The sequence below is a fragment of the Acinonyx jubatus genome, chromosome E1 (genome assembly GCF_027475565.1).
Source record: "Acinonyx jubatus isolate Ajub_Pintada_27869175 chromosome E1, VMU_Ajub_asm_v1.0, whole genome shotgun sequence".
Lineage (NCBI taxonomy): Eukaryota > Metazoa > Chordata > Mammalia > Carnivora > Felidae > Acinonyx > Acinonyx jubatus.
In genome coordinates this window covers 1,269,640-1,295,732 of record NC_069397.1, presented here as the reverse complement: position 1 = coordinate 1,295,732, position 26,093 = coordinate 1,269,640, and the positions used below count along the sequence as shown (strand labels likewise).

At 51.3% G+C, this 26,093-nt stretch overlaps 2 protein-coding genes and 1 long non-coding RNA gene across 8 annotated transcripts; 2 read left to right on the top strand and 1 right to left on the bottom strand.

The window, feature by feature from the left end:
• The first annotated feature begins 5 nt into the window (after nt 1-5).
• LOC128313550 (uncharacterized) lies at nt 6-5,456 on the top strand. Its single transcript, XR_008294445.1, has 2 exons — nt 6-803; nt 4,542-5,456. It is a non-coding gene; the product is annotated as an uncharacterized LOC128313550 (long non-coding RNA).
• DERL2 (derlin 2) lies at nt 5,273-16,256 on the bottom strand. 4 transcript variants are annotated; one of them, XM_053212840.1, is made up of 7 exons: nt 15,825-16,256; nt 14,642-14,707; nt 12,616-12,689; nt 11,468-11,561; nt 9,854-10,049; nt 9,532-9,622; nt 5,273-5,774 (listed from the first exon to the last, which is right to left on the bottom strand). In XM_053212840.1, exons 1-7 carry the CDS (start codon nt 16,239-16,241, stop codon nt 5,669-5,671), a joined length of 1,044 nt encoding a protein of 347 aa, XP_053068815.1. In that variant the 5' UTR covers nt 16,242-16,256; the 3' UTR covers nt 5,273-5,668. The 4 variants fall into 4 exon arrangements, with proteins under 4 accessions (XP_053068815.1, XP_053068816.1, XP_026903348.1 ...); XM_053212841.1 differs by having other exon boundaries at nt 14,642-14,704; XM_027047547.2 differs by lacking the exon at nt 15,825-16,256 and adding an exon at nt 15,536-15,810 and having other exon boundaries at nt 14,642-14,704.
• MIS12 (MIS12 kinetochore complex component) lies at nt 16,071-25,104 on the top strand. 3 transcript variants are annotated; one of them, XM_027047549.2, is made up of 2 exons: nt 16,071-16,120; nt 19,878-25,104. In XM_027047549.2, exon 2 carries the CDS (start codon nt 19,918-19,920, stop codon nt 20,536-20,538), a length of 621 nt encoding a protein of 206 aa, XP_026903350.2. In that variant the 5' UTR covers nt 16,071-16,120; nt 19,878-19,917; the 3' UTR covers nt 20,539-25,104. The 3 variants fall into 3 exon arrangements, with proteins under 3 accessions (XP_026903350.2, XP_026903352.2, XP_053068817.1); XM_027047551.2 differs by lacking the exon at nt 16,071-16,120 and adding an exon at nt 16,252-16,438; XM_053212842.1 differs by lacking the exon at nt 16,071-16,120 and adding an exon at nt 16,433-16,559.
• Nucleotides 25,105-26,093: the final 989 nt, after the last annotated feature.

The following is a 26,093-nucleotide window of genomic DNA, read 5'->3' as shown; positions in this document are numbered from 1 at the left end:
CACTGGGCGCCTGGGACGGCGTGCACGCGACGGCGGGCAGAACCGGGCCCGTGGTACGACCGCGAAAGCGGCCCGGAGCGACAACAGCGAGGGGCGGCGCGTAAGGTTCCGCTCGAACTTCTCCCCACCCCCGGATTAAAGACGACGATCTTCTGGACAGTTTCGGTGTCCAGATGAGACTGTGTCCTTCCAGTGAACGCGCGTTTCCCCTTCTCTGCCGGCAGCAATCCCCGCTCTGCTTACTTTGGTAAAATCTGAGAGCAGAACGCAAACATTTGCATGATTTAGTCCTCTCCAGGTGTTACGTGGATGGTGGCCCCGAGAAGAAACCGAGCCCCTGAAATTCCTTAAAGTCGCCCAGATGTGGCCCACCTCGCGTTACAGAAGACGAGGGCGTTAAAGCACATGCTCTATGATGGTCGAATATCCTCAGAAGACTGTCCCAGCGGCCCCGGTCCTCTCCCGTCCGAGATGCAGGCCCTGAATCTGCCTGCTGCTCTGCTGGTCCTCGGCTGTCCCGGCCGGACTCTCAAGGTCTCTGGGGGCCGCCTGGCCCCATCCCACACACGCCAGTAAAGGCGGGGAAAAGGGGATACAACCGGCCCCTCCTTTGCGTCCTAACCCCAAAGCTCTGGGATGCTAACCCGCCATCAGAAAGAGGCAGGCAGCTGAGGGCAGGGAATGGGATTTCCAGGGAATTCATCATAAATCTTCCACCTGCCCCCATGAGGGGCCTCGGGCATCTTCTCAAGTCCAGCTCCAGGACACTCGTCCTATCTGTAAACGTGTGAAAAATCCTCCAGGTAAGAGACCATTTTTCTCCAGCAACCCATGGTGCAGGGATCAAGGGTGAGTGAAAATGTGCATGCTGAATTAATAGCAGGTGTCTGTTTAGAATAAATTGGCAGAATTTCACTTCTTGCCCCCGAATATGAACTTGCACGGCAATCCGTAAATAAAAGGGAAATCACTTGCTCAGGCTGCTGTAACAGAAAATAGCACAGACTGAGGGGCTTGTAAACATCAGAACATTACTGCTCACAGTTCTGGAGGCTTGGAAAGCACCCTTGTGGTTGCCTTCCGGTGAGGGCCCTCTTCCTGGTCCATTGATGTGTCCTCACCCAGTGGGAGCCAGTAGGGGTCTCTCTGGAGCTGTTGGTAAGGTGTTAATCTCATCATGAAGGCCCCTTCCTTATGACTTAAGTACCTCCCAAGGGTCCCACCTCCTCATATCACATAGAGGATTAGGATTTCAACATAAGAATTGGGGGGGGCAGGGCACAAACATTCACTTCGTAGCAGTAACTAAATGTTAATTCTCAAATTACGAACCCTGAGTATGTAACAGACAGACATCAGTCCTTTTTCCCAGGGTGCTTTCCCCAGACTAACCTAATGGAGGAGACATGTTCCTAATGATTTCAAGAGTCTGGGTACGGGGGCGCCCAGATGGCTCAGTCAGTTGAGCATCTGAGCATCGGACTCTTGGTTTTGGCTCAGGGCATGATCTCATGGTTCGTGAGTTCGAGCCCCACGTCAGGCTCTGTGCTGACAGTGTGGAGCCTGCTGGGGATTCTGTGTCTCCCTCTCTGTCTGCCCCTCCCCTGCTCTCTGTCTCTCTCTCTCTCTCTCTCAAAATAAATAAACATTAAAGAAAAAAAAAAGAGCCCACGTAGGAAATAGGAATGAATGAAATAACTTCTTGATAGAGCACATGGCCTGTCTTAGAAGCTGCCGTGCAGACCTGGCATTGCCAGATCTCCCTATGTTTTTCAAGAAAAGCCCAAAATGGAGATTTTCATGTGACATTTGTCCGTGTTAAGTGTTGGCTCAAGTTTTCAAAATGGTGCAGGCAGGTGGAGTAAACCGCACGTGGAGGTAAGCATTCATAGGCTCCAGCCTGATGGCCCAGCTATTCTGCAGCGTCACAGCTAAGAGCTGAAAACTAAAATCCTACATAAGCACCACCCACACCTCCCGCCCCCATCGGAGTCTGAAATCTGCTGTCCCCCCCGAGGAAGTCTCGTGGTTACGTGGTTTGCGTATGCAGATGATCACAAGATAATAACCATTCAGAATGTCGAGGCTCTTCTCCCAGGAAGTGAATCGCCTCGTCTGGGATGATCTGTGGACTGGCTGCTCTTGTCGCGATCATACCAGCTGGCGGTCAGTGTGGTTGGCTGACTTGCCCGACCACCAGACCGCTGCCCTTAACCATGGTCAGTTCTCCGTCCCGCTGAGACAACCCTGAGCCTCGGCCACTAGTCCAAGTTTGCACGTGCATACGTTGATCCCTCTATAATTAAAAATACCAGATGATAGTTTGCTGATCAAGAAACAGAGCACGTATTCACCCACGCACCAAGCCCTGTGCTAGATACCGTGGGAGAGACAAAACTTTAAGACACGGACCCTGCCCTTAAGGAGCTTACGTTCTCGTGAGGGAGACGATGCGTATACGTGTAGCAGCTGCAACGGTACGAGACGATATATAATTTGGTGTAAGAGTACGTTGTACGCACTCGAGGGATTCAAAGAAAGACCATGGAGTAGGCCTTAGAGTCCAGATTTCTTGAGAAGCCGGGAACAGGACCAGGCGTTGAAGAGACTTAGGTTCCCAATAGGTAGAAATGGGGGCAGGGTTCAGAGGGAGACAGACACTGTGCTTTTGATACGGGGGTTAAGAAGTCACCATGAATTTCTGAGCAGAGAAGGGGCTTGTGCATATTAAAGTTCAACAACTTTAATGCAAACTCATAAAACGCGCCAGTAGCTGAGGGGATGTCCCATAGCGCCGAGATCCCTGGCGGGATCGTGACCGGCGACAGGGATGGCACTCACCTGTCAAATGCAGGCTGTCAGGGAGACACGACAATTCCAGGGAGCCCCTTACCCAGCGGCTCAGTTATTTCCTAATTTCCACAGACTCCAGACAGAGCGAGGGCTTTGCTGCCAGGATCTGGGACTTGGGTGCTCTCTGCTTAGAGACCACACCAAAGGATGAAAGATATTAGGATCCAGGCAGGTACGGAAAAGAACATGTGTGGAAGAGAGAAGTGAAAGAAATCCATTGTGCAGAAAACACCCCAAAACGCATAGAAAATGTTTCTCCTGGTCAGGTGCAACTTACACATCCATTTGTTTTAAATGAACGTCTACTGTATTTCTACGACAACAAACGGACTTATTAGTGCTTTTCAGTGTCACTGGTAGAACCCAGGAGTCCCTTCAATTATATGTGTCGGGTAAATTGGGCACAAAATTCCATATACTGCGTATCGATTCCCACTTTCGGTTGACATGCATTACAAAAAGCAGGGTGGTCTGTAAGAATCAAGACGGAGAGGAAAGCTGGACAAGTGAGAATTTTCCTTGTGCCCAGGCAAGCAGGGGTCAGGTGACAATGTCGGTGACTGGCGTCACCACTGCCCAGGACACGTCGGAGGTGCAGACCAGCATCCTGGGAATTCTCATTCCATAACACCACGGAAACGAAAATCCCGCGGCAGACCGCGGTTAGGCCACAGACTCAAAATCTGTTTCCTGTTTTACCATCACTGATACGTACAGACATTCCCTACTAAGATGAACAGTGAATAGATCCTAGGATCACAGTTTTACCACAACAGCTCCGGGAACGGGATAACTCAAAGTTAGCTAACGGAAAACAAAATTAGAGACGTCTATTTTGAGACCCGAGATAAGGAATTTCTAAGGCCCTAATTAAATTTGAGCTTTCTTAAACAAAGACATGACAAAATTTGAGAATCCTATATGGATTGTACATTCTAAGACTAGCATTTCAAGATTTTGGTTTTTTTTTTAAATTTTTTAATTAAAAAACATTTTTTTTAATGTTATTTTTGAGAGGGAGAGAGAGAGAGAGAGAGAGAGACAGAGAGAGAGAGAGACAGAGCGTGAGTGGGGGAGGGACAAAGAGAGGGGAAAACACAGAATCTGAAGCAGGCTCCAGGCTCTGAGCTGCCAGCACAGAGCCCGACACGGGGCTTGAACTCATGAACTGTGAGATCATGACCTGAGCCAGAGTCAGACACTTAACTGCCTGAGCCACCCAGGTGCCCCTCAAGATTTTGTTTTTTAATCACTTAGGGAAAAAAGCAGTCCCATTAACCCACATTCCATAAAATTGCTACAACCATAAAGTTACGGACACCATGTAGAACATGTGTGTTAAATCCCATCACTTCCTCCTGTTCTGTTTAGAGATATTACTATCTACTTCACCATGTGAAAATCCCCACCTAGGGTGTCGATTACGTTTTTTCTTTTTTTAATTTTTTAAACATTTATTTATTTTTGAGAGACAGAGCGTGAGTGGGGTAGGGGCAGAGAGAGGGGAGAACACAGAATCCGCAGCAGGCCCAGATTCTGATCTGTCAGCACACAGCCCGGGGCAGGGCTTGAACTCATGAACCGCAAGACCAGGACCTGAGCCGAAGCCGGACGCTAAGCCAACTGGGCCATCCACACGCCCCCTACATGCTATGTATTCAAAGTATGTGCAATGATCTCTTTTCTAGGGGTGTCCGTTTCGTTCCTCTGGGCTCTCAACAGCTTAGACCGTGTGAGCGCAAACCCGCTGGGACCCAGGGAGATGAATGTTCTGGACAGTTTTTATGCCATCACAGGCATGAAGTCCCTGCTCCTCTGGACCCTGTCTGATTTCTACCTGATTGTGACGGTCAACCAGATACATGGCTCCGAAAAGCTTCTCAGCTTTTCCTGAAACAGAACGACAGAGTTAACCAGCTGGAGACCCGTGGGCCCCTGCCTGACGGGCACCTGTTCATCTGCCTCCACAGTCAACATTCCAGGCCTCAGAGGGCTCTTCCTGTTGTTTTCCAAAAGGGCGGCCGTGACAGGTCCTGGCCCGGCTGTTTCTTGGTGGAGAGACTCAAGCAGAGAAAATACGACGCCACACGAGCCCGCAGCCGGCCCTCCTGCCACCAAATTCCCGCTGCTACGAGAACCCCCACCCCACCCTCTCTTTTCTCAGCTCATCTGACCACTTGCAGTTTTGCAAAACCCAGATGGAGGACGAACGGCCTGCACAGAACCCGATCTTCCTGCTGGAGCCACGTCGTGCACGAGGACCACGGACGCGGCCACAGCGCGTCCGCCACACGCGTCCCACGTTGAGACGGAATCTCGGTGGACGCCGTGCCGACCCCGGAGGCGCCCGGGAGGAGCGCGGGCCTGCACGAGCACCTCGTGACTCAGCGGATCGCACACAAAAGCTCGGATTCAGCGAGAGCGAGACGGAATTCAGTTTTATTTTGTCCTCTCTGAAACCTCCATTTACCCCACGGCCTCGTCTGTCAAAGAGGAGGAGGAGGGGAAGCTGAGCCCCACGCCACACGGCTCCGGCCTCCCGCACCTGCTCGCGAGCAGCGGCGGCGGTGGCTTTGTGTCTCCAGTTGTTTGGCTCCGAGGGGTCGCGCTTTCGGGCCGGCATGGCGAGAAGCCGCTGGCCGACCGCCCCCGGCGCCTGCTGGGTTCACTAGTGTACCATTTCATAAAGTGCTTCTGGAGTTGAGCTCTGCCAAGCCGTCAAGTGTCCGCGCTTTTGCAACACAAAGGATAAAACAACCCCCGCGGGTGTGTCACCTAGTCCTTCCCAGCCGGTCCCATTATCGGCACTGCTGCTCTAACCGCCTAGGCGCTGGCCCTCGCCCCACGCGAAGCCTCCGGGCCGCTCTTCGGGTAGCGGATTGTAATTTGGATCCTCATCTGGCGTATCGAAAATAGCCTTCCTGAAAGGCAACAGGGGTCATTTAGTCCCAGAGTCCCCGGCAGGACCCGTCCCGCGGGGCCTCCGCCAACGGACAAACATCTCCGCCCGCCAAGCAGACACTTCTCACGCTGTGGAAGTTTTCACGATTATTTCACGTTTACATTAACTTTTACTTCCCGGACCCCCCTTTTTTTTTTTTTTAATTTTTTAAATGTTTGATTTATTTTTGAGACAGAGAGAGACAGAGCATGAGCAGGGAAAAGGCAGACAGAGAGGGAGACACAGAATCCAAAGCAGGCTCCAGGCTCCGAGCTGTCAGCACGGAGCCCGACGTGGGGCTCGAACCCACAAATATTGAGATCCTGACCTGAGCTGAAGTCAGACGCTTAACCGACTGAGCCACCCAAGCACCCTCTTTTTTTTTTTTTACTACAAATGCAATAAATGCTAATTATAAAGAAAACAAAAAGTATATATAAATATCCTAAATCTCCAGAATCGTGGTTAATGTTCTCATTATTCTTGCAGAACTTTTATATGTACGCTTTTACAAAAATTAGGTCACACTATTTATTTTGTAACCTGATTTTCACTAAGTTTATTATGAATGTCTCCCCACCACCAAGGTACCACCCAGTATCCAGTGATGGACAGAAAGACAAAATCACAGAGGAATGTTATTCAGCCTTAAAAAGAGGAAATTCTGACACCTGCTACGATGTGGATGAACCCGGAGGATGTGGTGTTCCGTGAAACAAGCCTGTCACAAGGGACAAATGGTGCACGCACCCACGCATACAAGGAACCCGTGGCCCAGGTCATGATCTCGAGGTTTGTGGGTTCGAGCCCCGTGTCGGGCTCTGTGCTGACAACTCAGAGCCTGGATCCTGCTTCGGATTCTGTGTCTCTCTCTATGCCCATCCCTTGCTCACGCTCTGTATCTCTCTCTCTCTCTCAAAAATAAATAATCATTAAAAAAATTAAAAAAAAAAGAATTAACCATTAAAGCAGCATCCACTATTTACATTCATATTTCTGATTACACTTACCCCACAGCTGACAAAATTAGAAATGTATCTGGAAACTTCTGTTTTATATTGGGGTCAGAAAAAAGCATCTATATTTCAATGTGAGCTTCTTTAATTCTTACAAATTAACAAAAAAAGAGAAGAATTCTTACAAATTAACAATAAAAGTAAACACCCAGCAGTAGAAAAATATAGGGCTAAAAAGTCCATTCAAGAAACCCAAATGGCCAATTAACATGAAAAGGTTTGCTTTCCTGATAAAAAGGAAGCATGTTAAAAGCCGAGACACTTCTACTTTCCGAACGTTAACAGGACAGAACAAAGTAGGTGTCCATGCAAGGAAGAGGAACCATGGTGGCCCAGGGCGACACGGGGATTTCAGGAACATCCTGGCACAGGGAGTCGAAATTGCAACCGGGGCATGCACGCACGGAGGGGCCGGTACGGGGTGGCAAAGCCTGAGTCGGGTCAAGAGGACGTTCCCCGTGAGACAGCAGCCTACCACGGAGGGCCGAGGCAGAGCAGGATGAACAAGGCGTCCACATCTTGCACAGCGATGCAAGACTGGTTACGTGTGGGGTTCGCTAAATAGTAAATACATTCATGATAATAGGAGTCAGGTTCGGGCGCCTAGGTGGCTCAGTCGGTTGGTTGGGCGTCTGACTTCGGTTCAGGTCACGATCTCGTGGTTCGTGGGTTTGAGCCCCGCCTCGGGCTCTGTGCTGTCAGCGCAGAGCCCGCTTCGGAACTTCTCCCTCTCTCCGCCTCCCAAAAACACACTTAAAAAGGAAAAAGAAAACAAAGGACAGCTCCTCACCGTCCATGTGAATAGGGAACCACGGAAAAGACTGGTACGTTCACAGGGCGGAACACCCCTCGGCAAAAGAGGGAACTGATTCCCAATACGTGCAACATTGGAGATCAATGTTAAACACGTTCGAGTGAATGAAAACGGCCTCACACAAAGGAGTAAGTGCACACAAACTGTGTTGACACCACTCCTGAAGCCGCGGGGCACGCAGAGCTGACCCCCTGTGCCCCGTCCCCGCTCACGTGCACACGTGCTCTCTCTCTAGTAAGTAAACGTTTAAGAACATCATAAAAACAAGGCCACCTTACAGCTGTCCATGTAAGAAAAGGCAAACACGATACTCCCACGTTCGACAAGGCTGTGGGGGAACAGAAGCTTTGCCCTGCCGATGGACACGTAGACTTGGATCCGTTCTGGATGGCGACTCAACAACAAACAAATGGGAACGCATCCTTGGAAAACGACCACGGATGTGAGCCACACCAAGCGCGGGAGGGAAAAGCAACCACTAATGTCGCCGTCTATCCACAGGGATGCAAAGGAAACCATACCGCCTGTGGGCCACACGCTATCACGCGGTTGTTAGTTTTGTAGGACGTTCGTGATGGGAAAATGAGGACGACTTATTACACTGAAAAGGTTACGAAACAGCATTTTTAAAAAGTGCAGACAGTTAAAGACTGAAGAATATGTATCACAACGTCAACAATGACAGCCAGGGTTATGGCTGAGTGGTAGGGCTATGTAGGACTTGACTCTTTGTTTTGCTTAACTATTCTACAACCGACATTTTATACATACATACATATATATATATGGTTTCTTTTGAGAGAGAAGGTGCAAGTGAGTGAGGGGCAGAGAGAGGGACAGAAGTTGGGCTCACTCGAAGCAGGGCTTGAACCCACAAACTGAGATCATGACCTGAGCCCAAGTCAAATGCTTAACCGACTGAGCCACCCAGGTGCCCCCAACATCTGATTAAAAATTCACATTTTACTCATCAGGTGGACCCTTTTATTTTATTAAAAAAAATTTTTTTTTAACGTTTATTTATTACTGAGAGACAGAGAGACACAGAGCGTGAGCAGGGGAGGGGCAGAGAGAGAGGGAGACACAGAATGCGAAGCAGGCTCCAGGCTGTGAGCTGTCAGCACAGAGCCCGATGTGGGGCTCGAACTCACAAACTGTGAGATCATGACCTGAGCCGAAGTCGGTCGCTTAACCAACTGAGCCCCCCAGGTGCCCCTCAGGTGGCCCCTTTTAAATGCCATATGTGTCAAGGACACAACTTTCTGGAGTAGAAAAAGGTCTTACAAATCAAAGCTCTATTCTCAGGAGAGGAAAGTGCAAAACACAGGAGGACTTTTGTTTTTGAGATTTCTTTAAAGTCGTCTCTACACCCCACATAGGGCTCAAACTCACCACCCCGATATCAGCAGTCGCATACTCCCCCAACTGAGCTGGCCGGGCACCCCCAACGGGGGACTGTATTAATGTCACACAGCTGGTCGGCGGAACAGCCTGCACCGGGGTTGCAGTCCGGCTTGCTCCTTCTCTCTCTACTCATCTTACTTTCTGGAAGGCCAGAAATATCACCCCTAGAAACTTCCTTGTGGCCAGTTTTGCCCACTTTGCCACCTCCCCTCCGTAAGCCCAGACAGCAGCTGTCCCGGACACCAGCGGGCCCCCCTTGGCACAGGAGGCACGGGTGGCCTTCGGCACGCCACCCTCGGGCCGTCCCGAGCCTGCTGACCTCGCTCCTGCCCACCTCGGGCACCACCTCTGGCCCGATCGACACGCTCTTCAGCCGCAGCCAGGGGCTCAATCTGCAAATACTTACTGTCCTTAGGACCTCCGGGAGGCCCCCAAGAACACAGATCGTGGACCCCGTCCCGGTTTCTCTGCGAGCAACACGCAACCCAGTGGCGAATACTCACAAGATAGATGGTGTTTTCAGAATTCTGATTCCACCAGGCTGATTGGGAAATACGTCTTCCAAGAAAAAGTAGATGTGTCCAACCGCAATGCCTAGAATCCCCGAGAAAGGAAGAATGAGGGGAGGACCCCCGACAGACCGCACGCATTTAGGAAACGTCGGTACAATTAATAAACGCTAAAAAACTAAACATTGCTGGGGCGGGGTGGGTCTTGGAGCGCATGACCATAACATGGTCCTGTACGAGCGAGGGTCGGACGGCAGACGCGAGAAAGGGTGGCTACGGAGGGCACACGTAAAGTAACAGTAGTGGCGAGACTCACCCAGGAGGTCCACGATGACAGAGTTCCCCAACAACAGCGAGAAGCCCATGAGCACCCAAGGCAGGAAGGGGGCCTGGAAGTTGAGAAGGCCGAAGAAGTTCATGCGGACGTACGGGTTCCTTCGGCTCCACACGTACACGAGCATTATGGTGAAGGCCTGGCCCAGGAAAACCAGACTCACGAAGAGCCCAAAGAGCTAGCACACGGCGTCAAGGAAAAGGTCAGCGTCAGAAGCGTGACAGGGCAGGCTGAGCGCCAGGACAAAGAGCTGTGCTCTAACGGGTCTGCGTCACGGAGCTCCAATGGTGCTTAGGCCTTTCGAGGGGGGAGAAAATAAAAGCCTAAAAACAATTACCCAGAGCGACCAGGCAAAAATCTGCGTGGGCCAAAACTTCTCCAGGGTAGCTGCTTCCAATTACTATTCTGTGTCCATGAAGTTCTCCGCTGTTTGGAAAATATATTAGTTCCTTGGTCAATAATTACATGAAATTTCACTCGCCATCAGCACCTTTATGAGGTGAGTGGAGCCAACTGGGGCCAAAACCACCTTGTCAGACAGGATGGCGTTCTATTATACCCGTGACAATAGCAATGCCTGGGGGGCTCAGTCGGTTGAGCATCTGACTTCAGTCAGCCCAGGTCACGATCTCACGGTTCATGAGTTTGAGCTCCACATGGGGCTCTCTGCTGTCAGCAGAGAGCCTGCTTCAGATTCTCTGTCCCCTCCTCTCTATGCCCCTCCCCTGCTTGCGCTCTGTCTCAAAAATAAACAAACATTAGGGGCGCCTGGGTGGCTCAGTCGGTTAGGCATCTGACTTCGGCTCGGGTCATCATCTTCTCGTTTGTGGGTTCAAGCCCCGCATTGGGCTCTGTGCTGACAGCTCAGAGCCTGGAGCCTGCTTCGGACTCTGTGTCTCCCCCTCTCTCTGCCTCTTCCCCGCTCAAGCTCTGTCTCTGTCTCTCAAGAATAAATAAACGTTAAAAAACTCAAAAAAATAAAAATAAAAATAAACAAAATTAGGGGTGCCTGGGTGGCTTAGTCGGTTAAGCGTCTGACTTCGAGTCAGGTCATGATCTCATGGCCTGTGAGTTTGAGCCCCGCGTCGGGCTCTGTGCTGACAGCTTGGAGCCCGGAGCTTGCTTTGCATTCTGTCTTCCTCCCTCTCTCTGCCCCTTCTTTCCCCCCCCCCCCACTCTATCTCTCTCCTTCAAAAATAAACATTTAAATTTTTTAAATTAGAAATAAACATTAAAAAATAATAATAGTTTATCAGTTTGGGTACTATCCAAATAAATGTCTTGGCAACTTAGCTTAAATATATACACATCGACAAGAATACAGCTAACGCACTTAATAGTAACCCACCTGGGTTAAAAGTTCCCCCGACTGGCTCACGGGAGAAAAGCATCCTGTCCAACCTGTAGGCTCAGAGAGCGGCCACAGAAAGCACACTGTAAAACAGATAGTGGGACCCTGAGGCTAAAGTCTGGAGGTCCACCTTTATCTGTTGGTTCAGCTTATCTAGTGAGTTGTTAGGACAGGCGGAGAGCTTGAGGAAGACAGAGGGTGTCCTTCAATGTTTTCCTGTATTTGCTCTACTTGTTGAAGGATACAGTCATTAAGAATCCACCAAAAAGGAACATAAATACAAAATCTGCCGTTCGGCCTCGGAAAGAGCCTTCTTCTAGCATTCGACAGTAACGGTATCTTAGGGTTCCAAGTTAAGAAAATGTTAAGTGCACAGACGTGAAGAAAGTAAAATTTAGCGTATCCCTTCAGTCCACGTGGGCTCCGAGCTATCTGTACCCAGCCACGGCTTCGCTTCTGTAGGGATGTTCACGAGGGGCAGCGTGTTTCCCTCTCCACCAGGCCTTTCAGGCGGGCCAAGGCCGGCCCCACATTTTACACACGCTGCTTGCGACTGGGGAGCGAGGCCCGACGCTGCACAAACCCCCTTTTCCAATCGGTCCCGTCCTTCCCGCGCGTGGCTGTGCCACAATGGGCACAAGCCTTGCGTTTTCACCACCTGATGCAAGAAGTGCCTGGCGAGAAGGCCTGTGTGATAATCTACTTTTTCAGGCCAGGCAGATGCAGCATTTCTGTACCTTAATCCAAGAAGAGACGTTATGATGGAAAAATTAATTATCAGCCACTTAGAACGATAGATCCCACCCTAGGGCAGGGACCCCGTCACCCCTACAAGGCCCTCTGTCTCCTACAGGTGAGATGAGCTCTAACTCCCCTCTCGACACAGAGGGCCCCACGGAGAAGGGAGGCCCTGCTCAGGGGCCCCAGTTACCATCTGAGCACAGAAGGCCTTGTCCTCTCTTTCAACAACCAGATCGTGGCAGGCCGGGCAGACGCAGGGTCTTTTCAGCCAGCAGGGCTGGCGACCAACGTCCAGGGACACCTCATGTTAGCCCTTCCTCCCGAATCCACTCCCGAACCTGTAGCAAACCCTGGCAGTTACCAGTGCATCTGGGTGCCTCGCCTACACCACCTCTCCTCCCCCTCGATCTGATCTGTAAGTGACTGATGGGCAGAAGGGGAATCACTTATGGTTAAATACCTCCCCTCGGAACAGGGACCGACAGACACCCTCAAAACATGACTTTCTGACCAGCTACTCTGTGTACCCCTGATCCAGGACCCAGAAGTTACAGCTAAGGTGGTAACAAAAATAACAACATTAATAGCTTTAACTTGTTTTCCCTAAGTAAACCTAAAGTTTTCATGCTAACCCCCACTTAATAAAGGATACAGAAAAATCATGTTAAATAAAAAATTGAATCCAACCGGACCAAAAAATAAGAAATTGGTGATTAGCCTCCATATCTGTTAAGAGAAAAAAATCAAGAGAAAAGATTAAGTAAAATATACCAGGAAACGTTTCCATATTAAGACAAAAGAGATATCCTAGGATTGCAATGGTTGAAAGGCCATGAATAAGTGATGCCACGGTCTGAGCCAAAGAGTGGGGCACACGTGATCTGACACAGGATTTTTGTGCTTCTAGCTGAATTCCTGGAAGATATCACTTGCCCCTGAAATCTGTAGGGACAACAGGACAGAAAACTTGAGACTGTCATTGTCTTATAAAAAAAAAAAAAAAAAAAAAGCCCATACCATATGGTCAGGCAAATTATGGAAAAAGTTGGACCGAAAGACTACGTTAATCTGCAGAATAGAGAAGAGTGCTTTCATATGTGTTGGGTCTGACCAACAGCCTCGAGAGGCCGGAGAGAGACTCCAGAGATCTAAAATCGCCGAGAAACGTTTCTGTATTAGTGAGAACCGTCCAGAGGAAAGAGTAACTCTAAAGCAAAAACTCCGGTTCTAGTTTGAGTAAACGGCCAACTCCCTACAAGTAAAAACCTAATGCTCTAATAATTGGAGTCTAATCGGCAGAAACAAGGACACTAGCTTTCATGGTGGCCACCCTTTACTTTTCCCTACCCATCCACACCCACAATAAAGACGGCTACTCACAACGGGAGAGTGCTTCACTTTTCAAAATGTTTTAACACGGTCTATGATCTCACGTGTGGCGACAGCTGGCACGACCATCCCCATGTCACACACGGGGACACGGAGACTCGGAGGGCTTTCAAATGGCTTGCCCAGGGGAGCTGGACCAGGGAGACTCTGAAGTCGGACCTGGAACCCCCGACCCCAAATGCAGATACACGGTATCGTCAAGAGTTTAACCCCAGGCAAAACCAAGCCGAGCAAATGAACAGGAAGCATGCCTGGATGGAGCCACAGCTCCCAGCAAAGGCCAGGTGAGCAGTGAAGGATCAGTGAACAATGAAGGCAGGGACGGGAGTCCACGGGCCTGCTTTGCGCCTCATTAAATTCTTAAGGATTGGAAACAAAGTTGAAATAATTCAGTTCTGCACACGAACTGCATCCAGGATCTCAGAGTCCCCAACTCAGCCAGGAGACAAGCATATAAGGAAGCACAAGTACAGAGCAAGAGGTGGAAATATTCACAGAGACCTATACACTAAACACCTGAGGGTTCACAGATATTTTTGTGAATATCATCTGATCCCTGGAAGACGGATCAATTTACTAAGAGAGGTGGGCTTCCGAAATGGACCACAGTGATGACCCCGAGGTGGTGAGTGGACAAAACAGGGCGTCCTGTGAGACTCTCCCTGGGAAGAGACCACCAGTCTACTCTCACACTACAATATTAACTCTGAACTGGTAATTTCTAAATACAGGAACTGGACACATCAAATGAAACCATTCAGGGAACTTTACAAATAAAATAAAGATTCTTCGGGGCACCTGGATGGCTCAGTCGGTTACGTGTCCCCGACTTTGGCTCAGGTCATGATCTCATGGTTCGTGGGTCCGAGCCCCGCGTCGGGCTCTGTGCTGACAGCTCAGAGCCTGGAGCCTGCTTCCGATTCTGTGTCTCCCTCTCTCTCTGCCCCTCCCTCGCTTGCACTCGGTCTCTATCTCTCTCAAAAATAAATAAACATTACAAATAAAAAAATTAAAAATACAGATTCTTCATTCCTGCCCTTGCAGATTCCGATTTTGGTACATGATGAGGTGCCCTGAACATCTCTTCCAAGTTCTGTAGGTGATTCTGAAGCCCAGTCGGGGTGCAGAATCACTGCTTTATTAACCCCCCACACAGACAATAAGACTTAAAATCGAATATTGCCGCTGAATTCTTTTCAGATAGCATATGGAAAGATTTGCTACTTAAAAGCACAAAAAGCAAGTTTAAAACACTGAAACGTTAACTGTGGTTGTGATGCACGACTTACTTGAAAGTGTTTAAAGATTAATTCAGGATTGAAGTACAACTGAAAAGGTGTGATCAATTCCAACTGCTGAAAGAGAAAGAAAGAGCTTCTTAAGGCAAATTGATCAAGAAACAAAACATCTACAACAAAAGAGGAGGAGGCCCAGGATTTCCAACTCCCAGGTGCTTTGGCTCCGTCCGTTAAGGCTTTCTTAACGAGGGAGGAAGAGGCTGGTAAAAAATTCTGCTGCAGTGGCACAATTCTTTGTATCCCTCACGCCTAACGCAAGGATACAACTTGGTTTCATGTTGCAGTAGTCGAGGCTGACATGAAGGCAAAGGTGGCAGGTAGTGACATCTCAGACACGGGGCACGTTAGAACACCTGGCCACCACCTGAAACCGCTGTGCGCAGCACTCAGAAGAACCGAGACTGAAGACCCCGCCGCTGTGGGGGCCGGGTGCATACCGACAACCCCTAGGTCCGGACTCCCGTTATTTCAAGACTTTCCCCTCTCGACAACTTCCACTTTTCTGTCTTCCACGTCTAAGTTTCTTCACCGAGCGGACCCTCTCGCCACCAGCCACCACGGAAGCACCTGCCCATCGCCTGAGCTGAGACTCGTTTTCCAGGGTGGGCGGCTCCCGTAGCCCCGACCTGCTACAGGTCCGGCCTTCCTGTCTCAGGAACTGACCAGCAGCCCTGATCCTCAACCCCTCGTGGAGCAGCACTCCCTCCTCGGGTCACTGGACAGGCGCCCCCGGGGTCATCCTGAACCCCAGAGTGAGCCCCGTATGCCTTCCACCCACCCCCGAGACCAGCCCCTCTGGGCTTTCCCGAGGCCTAGACCCCAGTCTCCCGAGGCCCCGCTCGCATCCAGCGCGGACAGCGAGAAGCGGGCGCTGCAGCTGCTCACCACAGCGGCGGTGGTGAGGACGCAGGCGGTGGTGTAGGCGCGGCTGACCGGTGGGATCTGCAGGTACTCCAGCCGGAGGCTCTGGTACGCCATCTTCCCCACCGCCGCCTGCCCCCCCCACTTCCCCTTCCGCCAGTCAGCCCCGGCGGCGGGGCGGGGCCGAAGAGGTCTGCCGCCCAATCAGCGCCGCGCGCCCGGCCCGCCACCAACCGCCAGAGCGCTGAGGAAAGCGCGCCGGCCAACCGCGAGTTGCGTCTCCGCGGGGGCCCCGCCCAGCTGCCCCACCCACCAGCCCACCAACGTCGAGGAGAGGCGTGTCAGTCCCGGTTCCTTCCACCAATCCGCGCCGGCCACAGCTGGCTTTCCCGCCCGGCCCCTTCCCGGGTCTGAGCGAGGCGCGGCCCCGCGCGGCCGGCCAATCAGGCGCCCGACGGCGTCCCGCCTGGGCCCTCGTTCGCCGAGGCCGGAATCCGCCCGTTGCCGGGGAGCCCGCGGCGCCGTCTCTCCGCGGCAGCAGGCGGTGGTTCAAAGGCGGCGGCGGGGAGCCGGCGCGCGGTCGGTTTCGCCACCCTCCCGCTCGCTCGGGTAAGGGCCGCGGGGCTGCGTCTCCTCCGGGGACCAGCGGGCAGGGACGGGGCCGCGCTCGGCACCACCGCCGGGCGCCCGCCCGCCGGGCCGCGCGCCGCCTGCCCCGAGATCCCGGCATGCCGCGGGGCCCGGCGGGAGGGGGCTGCGCGCCGGAAGTGGTCCCCGCCCGGCGGGGTCGGGGCTGCGCGGCGGTCCCCGAGCGGCGGAGGCGAGGCGGGCGGCCCGGAGAGAATCCCAGCCCTGGCAGCGGCTCGGAGCGGGTGCTGGGCCACGGCGCCCTTCCCTGAGGGGACGAAAACACCTCGGGGAAGGAAGGTAGCCGGGTTTGGTGGAAGAGAGTGGTCGGGTCCTGGCCGGCAAAGCGAGGAGCGTCACGGCGTGTTGGGGTGGCGGTCGGGAAGCAGTGACGGCTTCCGGAACGGGGAGTGAGCGGCAGGTGTGGTGGCGGATGACGAAGGGCCCGAGCGCAAGGCTGGGGAGGGTGGGCTGTCGCGGGGTAGGAGTGGGTACCGCACGGGGAGAACCCCCCGGAGCAGATCTGCACACGCCGCGTTGCCCAACTTTACCAGCGATCAGAGAAATCCGCATTAAAATAGTCTCGCCTGGGGGCGCCTGGCTGGCTGGGTCCGGAGAGCGTGCGACTCTTCCTTTCCGGGAGGGGAGTTAGAGCCCCACGCCGGTGCAGAGAGGACTAAAGAATAAATAAATTAGCTTAAAAAAGTTAGTCTGCTCCCCAGGTTACCACCCTCACGACCCTTTGGTAAGACCGTGCTGAATGTATTGCTTGCCCTGGTGGGGGTGGGGTGGGGGTGGGAACCCCTCCTCGGAGCTTTGGCAGTCGGTCTCTCAAAAGGATGACTGGCAAATTGGGAAAGTATTGAGAACCGCAGGGTTGGGTTAAGGTGGATCTTTCCGCCTGGGGGCTTGATCGGGATTGGGTAAGGATCCTGCCCTAACCGCCTAGCATTGGTGGAAACAGCAGAGGCGAGGGTTTCAGAGAATCTCATGGTGCAGATTATTGAGGTTTCCCGTTGAAGAGTTGATCCATCTTTTGGGGGGTTCATACTGCACAGTCAAGCCGTTTGAACAGTGAAAATATTCTGGTCTCCCAGGATAGTAAAGTCACGCTAATGTAAACAGTAAGGTGGGGGTGGGGAGAGTGTAGGTAGTTTCAGCCCTCAGCGCCCAGGCTGTGTGTGGGGGACGTACTTTTGGTTTTCACAAAGCCACACTCTAAAACATTTGGGCGCCTGGGGCGTCTGGTAAACGTCGGACTCTTGATTTCAGGTCAGATCATGATCCCAGGGTTCGTGAGATCGAGCCCCGTGTAGGACTCTGTGCTGAGTGTGGCACCTGCTTGGGATTCTCTCTCTCCCTCTCTGCTCCCTCCCCCTCCCTCTCAAAAAGTAATAAGAAATAAACAATGTTACACCTACCAGATTGGCAGAAATTAGGATGTTGGATAGTGTCAGGTGTTGGTGAAGACATGAGAAATGTTCTCGGCCTGCGAGGGGGGTGTGTCAGTCAGCCCGAACTGCCACCTCTGCCCCTCCCCCGGAGTTCTGGAGAACATTTTGGCGGTATTTAGTGGCATCAGCATGAGTAAGCTGCATGGCCCAGCAACTACTTGCCTGTGTAAATAGCCTGCAGGTCCCCGGGGAAACATGATAGGAGGGTGTTCCTTACACGGTTAGTTCTGGAAGCAAGGTGCTGAGAGCGGAGTGGGCACGTCCAGTGTGGTTTACGCGTGTGATAGAGTCGGTGGAAAACTTCGTCGGAACGCGGAGTGTGATGACGTGGGTGGCTGCAGACGTGAAAACGTAGCGTGCGTGTGTATACAAAACCACGTGTCAGGAATATCTGACACCTAGCACATCAATAACAGGGGGACTGAAAAAGACCTACGTTAAAACACTAGAGTAGGTTCCTCTGGGAGCTGAAAGACGGGAGAATCCAGTAAGGAAGGACCAAAAAGTGCCGTGAAATAGGAAATACTCCGTATGCACGCCCGAGGTCCTTAACCGGGGAGACAGCTGTTGGCGGAGGTCACGGGATGAAGGCCGTTGCAAGCCGTGTCCAAAGAGCTTGAACTTGATCTGAAGGGAGGCGTTGGGGAGCGCGAGGAAATGGAAATCCTGCCAAGCCACAGCCCTCTCTACAGATGTGGGTGCGCATGTCCAGGTCACCGTGCGTCGTGTCGTCTGTGGGTGGGGTTACAAAGGCAGAAAGAAATTCTGCCCACTTTATTTTTATTTTTTTTAATTTTTTTAATGTTTTATTTGTTTTTGAGAGAGAGAGAGAGAGAGAGAGAGAGATTGCGAGCGGGGGATGGGCAGAGAGAGAGAGGGAGACACAGAATCCGAAGCAGGCTCCAGGCTCCGAGCTGTCAGCACAGAGCCCGACATGGGGCTCGAACTCACGAACCATGAGATCGTGACCTGAGCGGAGTCGGACGCTTAACTGACTGAGCCACCCAGGCGCCCCAGAAATTCTGCCCACTTTAGGCAGTCCACCAGTTGAACACGATTTAGCCGTCATATAACACGAATTCTCGAGATTAACGATGTCTTCTCTTCCTATAAAAAAATTGGCCTGCACCATTTTTTAAATTTATTTATTTAAAAAAATTTTTTTAACATTTTATTTTTTGAGAGACAGAGACAGACAGAGTGCTAGTCGGGCAGGGGCAGAGAGAGAGGGAGACACAGAGTCCGAAGCAGGCTCCAGGCTCTGAGCCGTCGGCACAGAGCCCGACGCGGGGCTGGAAGCCACAGGCCGTGAGATCATGACCTCATCCGAAGTCGGGTGCTTAAGCGACTGAGCCACCCAGGAGCCTGTGGCCTGCACCATTTGCTTCAAATTCTTTCATGAAGGTTCTCCCGCATTCACCTGGTAGTTGAGCTGGCCGTTTGTTTGAACTGACTGCCTTTATCTGAAGGAATGATGAGGCCGCTCCCGTTTCTAGAATAAGCGTATTGTACAGCTCGGAAAAGGGTGCCTTGGTTAAATTCCCGCAGTGCTGGGGCGGGGGGAGAGGGTCTGAGTGCTCTTTCCCTAGATGTTTACACTCGAAAGGAATGACCCCCAGACCCTTGAAAAATCAGGTCGTGGTTGTAAAGCTGACAGGAGGCTCAGTCAGCGGCAGCTGGGGCTTTCAGATGGCTGGGTTCGTAGGACGGCAGGGGCGGGGCGGGGGGAGGTTGAGGACATCGGCAGGGCTGTGGTTGGAGTGCTGGGTGGCAGAGCCTAAGTGCAGTGGGTGGACCGAGCAAGGAAGCAGATCTCGGCACTGAGCGCCTTGAAGGCTGTGGTGTAATTTGATTACGGGAAGAGAGGAGTTGGAGAATGGCACATGAGGTCATGGTCAGTATGTGGGAGCAGCTGGGGAGGGGTTACCAATAGCAGCGGCCAGGTGAGAAAAGGGACGAAAACCATCAAAACCCAAGAAACAGAGTTTTAGGTCATCCGTCCAAATGTGAATGTCGCCCAGGATGGCAACAGTTCAGGAGACTGAGCCCCAGCCCAGAGCCCTGGATAATGAGGCGGGGGGAGGGGGGGGGCGGTGGGAGAGCCTCCGGGAGGCCAGGTTTGTATCCTGTCGAGGATGAGCAGGCCGCATCAGGGCGCACAGACTCCTTAGGTTGTGTCGGCTTCTTCCTTTTGCTTGCTTGCTCACCGCTGTCTGTCATACACTCTGCTCCTTTCATCAGATGATTGCTTATCCAAATGGATTTTCTCCTGTTGACATTTGCAGATTTCTCACCGTGGAAATTAACACAGCAGAAGTAGCCAAGATGTCTGTGGATCCAATGGCCTACGAGGCCCAGTTCTTTGGGTTTACGCCGCAGACGTGCATGCTTAGGATCTACATCGCGTTTCAGGACTACCTGTTCGAGGTGACGCAGGCCGTGGAGCAGGTCATCCTGAAGAAGCTGGACGGCATCCCGGGCTGCGAGATCAGCCCCGTCCAGATTCGTAAATGCACGGAGAAGTTTCTTGGCTTCATGAAAGGACGATTTGACAGCCTCTTTGGCAAAATGGAGCAGCTGTTTTTACAGTTGGTTTTGCGTATCCCGCCAAACATCTTGCTTCCGGAGGATAAAGCCCAGGAGATGCATCCTTGTGGTGAGAAAGAATTCCAGCTTCTCCAGAGAGAAATTGAAGAGTTGCAGGAGAGATACAAGACTGAAGCACGCGCCCAGCAGGCCCTGCTCGCAGAACTGGAGGAACAGAAAATTGTTCAGGCCAAACTCAGACAGACACTGGCTTTGTTTGACGAGCTCGAGAATGCTGGCAGAGATCAGGGGACTAGTGACTTTAGGGAGAGCCTGGCGTTCCTGGTCCAGAACTCCAGGAAACTACAGAATATTAGGGACAGTGTGGAAAGGGAAGGCAAAAGACTGAAAGTATCTTAACTTCTAGGCAGTAACAGGACCCGTCAGTAGAGTCACAGAGGATTTATGTCAAGGATGAATCTTACTCTCGTGAACCATACATTTCTCGGCTTTGCTTTGTTTGCGCTCTCTTGTACTCCGCAGCCCCCTCTTTTTTGGCCTGCTCTCCTGAGGTGTCCCCACACCCGCCTGGGCTGATCTCTGGAGCATCTGTCCATCCCTGTCCCTCAGAGACTCTAGTAGGTGGGAAGGGTCCCTGGTTCAGTAACAACTCACTGCGGGGCACGACTGAGGAGGCAGAGCCGGCTTGGCCCGTCAGGGGTGTTTGTAAACGTTCCGCCTTGGTCATGAGTCCTGTGTGACCTTGATCCTTTTGACTCACTCTTTGGATGCGATCAAGTGAGAAAAGGGTTAAGTGGGTGGCTTCCTTATTACCCAGCCACTGCCCCTGGAGAGAGCCAGCACAGACTGCCTGCCCGTGTCCACCCCCGTGTCTTACGTGGGGAAGTTAGCCAAGGGACAGAAGCAAGCAGAAAACACACCCGTGATCTTTAGTAAAGAGGAAAGAAGTTGTTTTTGTTCCTAAAATAAATCCTTTCGTGATCAGGCTTTCGGTGACGGGAAACAGTTTGCTGTCTGGGAGCCCAGCCGTGGAAGACCGTGCGTGGACAAAGAACCGGCCGATCTCTCCGGAATAGAAAGGGAAGCCTGGAATGCAGCCAGGAGCAAGGTTTATATGAAATGACCGCTAGGTATTTGTATAATTTTTTCTCTTAACTTCAGTTAGTTTTGGAATCCGCGCTGTGCCTAATATTTAATTATCTTATTTATTCACACTCCTAAGCATCAAATATTTAGTTCCCACAGTGGGAAATTTTAGCTGTGTCTTGTGCTTAAATTTAGTGGAGTCTAATACTTTTCTTCTGTAACCCATGTACAGTGTCCTGTCCCCAGAGAAAGAGGATAAATAGTGCTGCTTGCCTGCCACGTCTTCCTAAAGAACAGGGTTTGGAGTTTCTCCTTTACATGGAAGAGGAACTCAGGGCGTTAATATTTGTGATTAAATATTCATAGATTAAAGATGCCTGTGTTTACCTGGAATATGTGTATCATCAAAGAAAGAGCCTTTTCTAGTCCTGTACATTAAATGCATATATTTTAAAGGCTTTGGTTTTTGATTTTTTGCTGTCTAGAATGTCATGATATATTTCCTTTTTCAGTATGACCTTCTACCCAAATGAAAATTTTCTATTTTTGCATTTGTAGCTTATTATTGCTATTCTTTTCTAAGTAACCTCTATGTCCAACGTGGGGCTTGAACTCCTGACCCCAAGGTCAAGAGTCGTGTGCTCCACTGACTGAGCCAGCCCGGTGCTTCATGCTTGTAGTTTATTTAAAATCTCCTAGTATAGAGGGTTAGATGGTGATTCCCCCCAGAGGCATGTCCGTGTCCCAATTCCTGGGACCTGTGACCGTGGCTTATTTGGAAAAAGGGTCTTTAGCAGGAATAATCAAGGATCTGGAGATGAGGGGAGTGTCCTGAAATGTATGCACGGGGCCCCGAATCCAACGACCAGTGTGTTTATTAGAGAACGGCCCCGGGGAGATTTGAGACGAGACGAGGAGGCAGTGTGACCGCAGAGGCAGGTGGGAGTGATGTGACCACAAGCCCGGGATGCCGGCAGCCACTGCCGGCTGGCAGAGGCAGGGACCAGACCCCCCGCTAGAGCCTCCGGAGGGAGTGTGACCCCCTTGTTTTGGATTTCTGGCCTCCAGAACCGGAAGGGAGTGTGTCCCTGTTGTTTCAAGCCACTGGGTCTGTTACACGTTATGGTAGCCACGGGAAACTAATACACCTAATTAAACCAGCATATTCATACTCGGAAGGAGGGAGGCTATTTATTGAGGAGACAGTGCCTGAAAGCTGGTGGTCCCATACATGCAGTAAGAGGGTTTGTCTGAATGCTGTTAAAATATAGACGTGACCTGGACAGAAGGGCAAAGTCCACGGCGTTTAGAACTCAGGAGTTTGTGTTACGTTGAGTGAGTGCTTTGCAATTGGCCGCTACTCATACCGTTTGCCACGGTAGCGTCTCAGCAGGTGCAGTCACCCACCTGGCCCCATCATCCTCTAAGAATTCAATTCCTCCCCCAAAGAGTCAGAAGTAAATCAGGATAATAACCCACGCTTACCCACTCTGCTTCCCGGCCCCTCCCATCCAGCCTCCGTCTTCCCCCGTTCCCTGCTCCCCTCTACGCGAATCCCAACCTTCGGTTTCCTCGGACGCCTTCTCCCCTGCTTTCCTAGTACGTGTTCCCCCTCGGTGTCAGGCCCGTGCCCGCTGGGTACCCCCGTCCTGCTGCCGCGGCACCAGGCAGCTGGTAGACAGTTGGGCGCCGTGTTAATGGAAAGTAAAGAGCAGACATGGGTACCGTTACAAGGTGGGGAAAGGGCGGTAGAGTGTCCCCGGATCGAGAAGGCTCTGAGACCAGAGAGCAGCAGGCGACCCCACGCAGGTAACAGTTTCCTTCGGGGTAACTTACTGACGCGGGATCGGGCGGCCAACCATCCAGCTGCCCGGCTCTTCTCGGCCACGTCTGGCCCTCAGTCCGCAGACTTTTACAGAGCAAGGGACGAGCGGTAGGACCTTGTGGTGAGGTCACAGGGTTCACGTGCACCTGATGTACAGCCAACCTTTGATCAGATCACGTGGCGCCACTACCTGTACATCAGGAAGGGGAAAGACTGTTAATCCCTACCATTCATGGGAGGCCGAAACAGACCTCCCCCGATCCTGACCTGGGTGGGCGTTTCTAAGGTATGTGTATTAACCTCCACGGGGCCCGGAACACGTGGCCGCAAGAAGGGTCGTGGGGAGAACACGAGCAAGACGGAGGGATGTTGTCAGCCTGCCTCCGACTACCGACTCCACATGAGGGGCGGCCAGGTAAGACGTTCCGCGCTCGGTTCCGGTGCGTGTATGCCGGCACGGGATGGGGGGGTCCCCATACCGTCAAGTAACTTTTGGACACCACCTGGGTCTCCTACAACTCAACTCAATTCTGACCGTATATACGCCGTGGTAACATCACATTCACCAGTCCAACGAGGCTGCCCCCTCGTCAGACGCCAGCCACAAGCCCAGGTGGTTAGCCTCTGCTTCTGACCAACTGCCTGTCAGTCACAGGTTCCCACGACCCCCTCCTCGGGCTCAATTTGCTCCAGTGGCTCTCGGAACCTGGGAGACCTTTTTACCGTTAGACTAACAGTTTATTACAAAGGATGTATGAATCAACAGCCAGATGGAGAGATACATAGGACGAGGTCCCAAACGAAGGAGTTTTTGTCCCTGTGGGGTTTGGGGCCAGTGTGGTGGCATGTGGGAGCTTTCCAAACCCCCTCCTTTGGGGTTTGTATTCAGGCTGCGTCACATACATCAATGGCCATTGGTGTTTGAGGTTGGACCCCTACCTCACACCATGTACCAAAGAGAACCCAAAATGGATCAAAGATCTAAATATAAATGCCAGAACTGTAAAAATGCTTGGAAGAAAACATAGGCTTAACTCTTCCTGAGCTTGAATTAGGCAGTCGTTTCTTAGGACACCAAAACACAAGGAGCAAAGGGAAAAAGATCAATGACATCATCAAGATTAAAGATCAAAAAAAAAAAACCTTTGATGGGGCACCTGGCTGGCTCAGTGGGGGGAGTGAGCGACTCGATCTCGGGGTCGTGAGTTCGAGCTCCGTGTTGGATGTAGAGATTACTTAAAAATAAAAGATAAAAATCAAAGATTAAAAAAACCTTTGTACTTCAAAGCCATTGTCACGAAAGTTAAAAGGCAGTCCACAGCACGGGAGAAACGTTTTGCAAATACACGACCCCAAGGTCAAGGTCTTGTAGGGTTCACCTGCTGAGCCAGCCAGGGCCCCCAGCTTTTTTTTTTTTTTTTTTTTGCATTTTTTCAACAGGCCCAATTTTATTTTATTTATTTATTTATTTTTAACGTTTTATTTTATTTTTGAGACAGAGAGAGACAGAGCATGAACGGTGGAGGGGCAGAGAGAGAGGGAGACAAAGAATCGGAAGCAGGCTCCAGGCTCTGAGCCATCAGCCCAGAGCCCGACGCGGGGCTCGAACTCACGGACCGTGAGATCGTGACCTGAGCTGAAGTCAAACGCTTAACCGACTGAGCCACCCAGGTGCCCCAACAGGCCCAATTTTATAAAGGCGCAGAGGATCTGAAAAGATACTTCTTCAAAGAAGGTAGACTGGTAAACACAGGAAAAGATTGTTGACATCATTGCCATCAGGGAAATGCAAACCAAAACCATGATGAAATTCCACGTCATACACACTAAGGTTATGTCTTAAAAAAGGAAAAGGTTATCAGATGCTTGGGGGGCTCGGTCGGTTAAGTGTCTGACTCTTGATTTCGGCTCATGTCATGATCTCACGGTTCATGAGTTCGAGCCCCACGTTGGGCTCTGCACGGCAGTGCGGAGCCTGCTTGGGATTCTTCCTCTCTCTCTCTGCCCCTCCCCTATTTGTGCCATCTCTCTCTCTCTCTCTCTCTCTCTCTCTCTCTCTCTCTCTCTCTCTCAAAAATAAATGAAACCTTAAAAAAAAAAGCTTTAGTTTGGCAAGGAAGTGGAGAGATTGGAACCCTCCTACAGTTCTGGCGAGAATGTAAAATGGTACAGCCACTTTGGGAAACAGTCTGGAAGTTTCTCCCACAGTTAAACAAGAAGTTACCCTATGACTCAGCAATCCCAACCTGAGCAAGATGAAAACACGTGTCCACACATACACAGAAAGTTGTGCCTGAATGTTCACAGCAGCTTTATTCATAGTAGCCAAAAAGTGGAAAACCACCCGGCTGGAGGGAGATGGGTGAGGGGTGCAGGGGTCATGAAATATCCTACTATTGATTAGGATGATGGCTGCACAAATACGCGAATATACTAAAAGCCATTGAACTGTACATTGTATAACTTTTCTTTTTTTTTAAGTAGTCTTCATGCCCAGTGTGGAACCCAACGTGGGGCTTCAACTCAGGACCCTGAGATCAAGACCTGAGCTGCGGAGATCAAGAGTCGGACGCTTAACCAACTGAGTCACCCAGGCACCCCCAGTTGTACACTTTAAATGAATGGGTTCTGTGGTAGGTGAATTACATCTCAATTATGCTGGTAAAAATGACACTCCAGAAACAACACCTGGGTTCATCTAGTTCCGTCACCGGTCTTGTGACCTGGGGCAAATCCCTTCACCTATGTCTCTTTCCTCATTTTGCAAAATGGAGAAATGAAAAGAAACGCCTCACGGGGCTGCGAGAATTCCAGCTACAGAAGACGTGAAACCTGTCACACGTTAAGTTTGGTTATTAACGAATTTGGCGAACTCCAGACAGTGAGAGTTGTCCCTGTTTTGCTAATCACTGCCTCCCGTGCTAGACTCCCAGGAAACAATGAGATGTGTAAAAACTTAATCCGTGTATTCTCCCAATTTGAGCTGCCGCTATCCCACGTGGCTAAGTTCCGATTGTCTCCCCCAACGTGAACGTCCTCGTGT

Excerpts from the sequence above, each read along its gene's own strand:
- DERL2 (XM_053212840.1), bottom strand. The coding sequence starts at position 16,241 with ATGCCGGGATCTCGGGGCAGGCGGCGCGCGGCCCGGCGGGCGGGCGCC. Across the intron at positions 12,690-14,641 it reads TAATCTTTAAACACTTTCAA|ATATGGAGGCTAATCACCAA; the intron begins GTAAGTCGTGCA and ends TTCTCTTAACAG. Across the intron at positions 10,050-11,467 it reads TTGGTGGATTCTTAATGACT|CTCTTTGGGCTCTTCGTGAG; the intron begins GTATCCTTCAAC and ends GCCGTGTGCTAG.
- MIS12 (XM_027047549.2), top strand. The coding sequence starts at position 19,918 with ATGTCTGTGGATCCAATGGCCTACGAGGCCCAGTTCTTTGGGTTTACG.